The sequence below is a fragment of the Centruroides sculpturatus genome, unplaced genomic scaffold (genome assembly GCF_000671375.1).
Source record: "Centruroides sculpturatus isolate CEXI.00-Female unplaced genomic scaffold, Cexi_2.0 scaffold742, whole genome shotgun sequence".
Classification (NCBI taxonomy): Eukaryota; Metazoa; Arthropoda; class Arachnida; order Scorpiones; family Buthidae; genus Centruroides; species Centruroides sculpturatus.
In genome coordinates this window covers 419,590-422,363 of record NW_019385044.1, presented here as the reverse complement: position 1 = coordinate 422,363, position 2,774 = coordinate 419,590, and the positions used below count along the sequence as shown (strand labels likewise).

The window sequence follows — 2,774 nt, the reverse complement described above, 5'->3', positions numbered from 1 at the left end:
AGACAATCTATTAAGTTTAACATATTTAGATTTTTACAGCTATGGTGAGAAACGTTTAAAATTTACAACCCTGTCGCATCTTTTGTGGTATAGTAGTGATGCGACAAAAGAGGCATTTGACATTGACCGGTATCGTCACCCTCGGGATTTGGCAGTCCGCGTGCCATGCAACCTACTCTGATTCCATCCATTAGCCACTCGTAGGGAGCTATTTGACTAGGTGGATTGTTTTAAGATTTAAAAAGAAAATAATATTTTGTTATTTTTATGTATGTTTCTTTACAAAGCTATATTTAANCGGGCCGTAAAAATTATTTGGCGGGCCGTATACGGCCCGCGGGCCGCCAGTTGGACAGCGCTGGTTTAGATGTATGGTTCCCGCAATTTTCCTCTTTTTCAAACAAGCAACGGCTGTCGCCATAGAAATAAGGATCGAGAAACGACCGTTAGTTTTGAAAACAGAATAGATGATTGGCCGTCAATCATCGGACGATCACATGGACCTCCAATAGGACTACAAAGCGCTCATTGGTCAATCAGTGCTATCTTCATTCCATATAAAAGAATTATGTTTAAACGGGAAAGTTAAGTTCGCCTAAGTTCGTTTTCGCCCTGTCAAGGTGTGGCCAGAGTGCTGAGTTTTCGAGGCTCTACTGTATTACAATTTCATATGTCCCATCTTTAAGGGGATGTAGAAAAAAAATGTGTACAATTCTTGTACAATGTTAAAAAATTAACTGTTACTTTGGCAGCATCATTTACAACTAAATTTAATGAATGAGAGAGATGCATGAGATACAGAAAAAGCTCAAGAATTTATTTTCCTTAAATTTACGATTTATGTATCTGTTGTCATAAGAATTTGTCTCTCTATTTTTTCCCGAGACTACAGATATTCATGTACAAAGTAACCAGTTTCAACTTATTTCTACTTAAAAAGAAGTTAAATAATTAAGCAATTAAGAAATTGAGGACATAAATAAAACCCTGATGCCTGATAAAAGAGCTGAAATTTTACTTAAACAAAGGCATAACCGAACCAATCTCTAGCCGAGTACAGTGGAAACTGATTTTTTTGTAATATAAGACGTAATAAAGACAGAAATTTTTGCAGTTCAATGAGAGTGACCAAAAAGTTGTAAATTTTGGAAATTTCTGTGGTCCTAAAATGAATTAGTTAGAAAACAAAAAATGGACAATCTATTAAGTTTAACATATGTAGATTTTTACAGCTATAGTGAGAAACGTTTAAAATGTACAACAACCCTGTCGCGTCCTTTGAGGTATACTAGTGATGCGACAAAAGAGGCATTTGACATTGACCAGTATCCGCACCCTTGAAATTTGGCAGTTCGAGTGCTGTGCAACCTACTCTGATTCCATCCATTAGCCACTCGTAGGGAGCTATTTGACTAGGTGGATTGTTTTAAGATTTAAAAAGAAAATAATATTTTGTTATTTTTATGTATGTTTCTTTACAAAGCTATATTTAATTATAATTTTCTTTAAAATATATTCATACAATTGAATATTTTGTACCAGGTATGTATAATTGTATATCCATCACATATTTTACCAAGTATGTTTTTATTATTTTATTTTTAATTGTAGCTCTTAGATCCATAAATAATATAAGGTGGGAGAGCAGAATAAAAATATCAAATATTTTAATGAATTTTTTTTTACTCCTGTCAATTATACAGAAGTATCATAAAAATATACCAGTAAATTCCTATTGGTTGGGCTAAGTTATAAATCTACACATTTACATTCTGAATCGCTAGCCACGATTCAGAATGTAATTGTGATATGAAAAATACATTTAGAAGTCTACAGTTTTTACTGGCTTATCGAACAAATGAATATGAATGGACCATAGACAATCAAGCGCAATTAATTGGTTGTCCCTGGAAGTCGGCTTCTTACAGAAACACAGCTTCCCTATAATCAAATGTCACAGCATGCCACTGGTATAGTGTCTTCAATCAAATTAGGTACAGTTTCAAATTGCAAAAGATAATAAATATAGTATTAAATTTATGAGGAACAAACAGTAACAATAAAATTTATAGTTACCTTCAGTTTTATAACGAACATATGTATCTTTGTTTTCAATCATAGCATCAACTGCTAACTTCTCACAATACTGAGCTGTAATTATGGCTATTGTAGGCTGCTGTGAACTGACCACAGTTGGCATTTGTCTTACCATTTTTACTTCTACATAAAAAAATAAGTAAACAATAATAATTAATATCGAAGTTTATTTTTGAATACTACTATTATTATATTATTATAGAACTGCATTAGTTATGTGCTTTGTTGTGTTATGTTTACTCTCAAAGAATATACTATAGAGCAGTGATCCCCAACCCCCGGGCCGCGGACCGGTACCGGTCCGTGGATCAAATGGTACCGGGCCGCCCAAGGAACATTAAATTATTTCCATTTTATTTACTATGGTGTATTTGTCTCGGGTTTGTGCGTCTTTTAACAGACGACGGAACAACGGAATAAACTGGACATAAGAAACACACTTCGAGTGTCATTGTCTTCTATTATCCCCAGATGGAACTGTCTCGTTGCAAAGAAACAAGCTCAGGGTTCTCATTGATTTAGCGTTCTAGTGAGTTAAAATGTTAAATCACATTATATTCATTTTTTGGTGTAACTGTATTTTATTTTGAAGGCATGTTTAAATACAGTTAAATTAAAATTATTAAATTAAATCAATCTAAAATATGAACAATCAACGTCCCCCCTCAGTGGGCCGC

The 2,774-nt window shown here is 33.8% G+C and overlaps 1 protein-coding gene across 1 annotated transcript in view; it reads right to left on the bottom strand.

Moving 5' to 3' along the window:
* Window positions 1-1,793: 1,793 nt before the first annotated feature.
* Window positions 1,794-2,774, bottom strand: part of LOC111633829 — a 61,654-nt gene continuing 60,673 nt past the window's right edge. Inside the window, exon 9 of the mRNA XM_023378464.1 lies at window positions 1,794-2,220. Within this exon, the coding sequence (XP_023234232.1) occupies window positions 2,003-2,220 (218 nt within the window). The 3' untranslated portion in view covers window positions 1,794-2,002. The remainder of the gene's footprint in view (window positions 2,221-2,774) is intronic.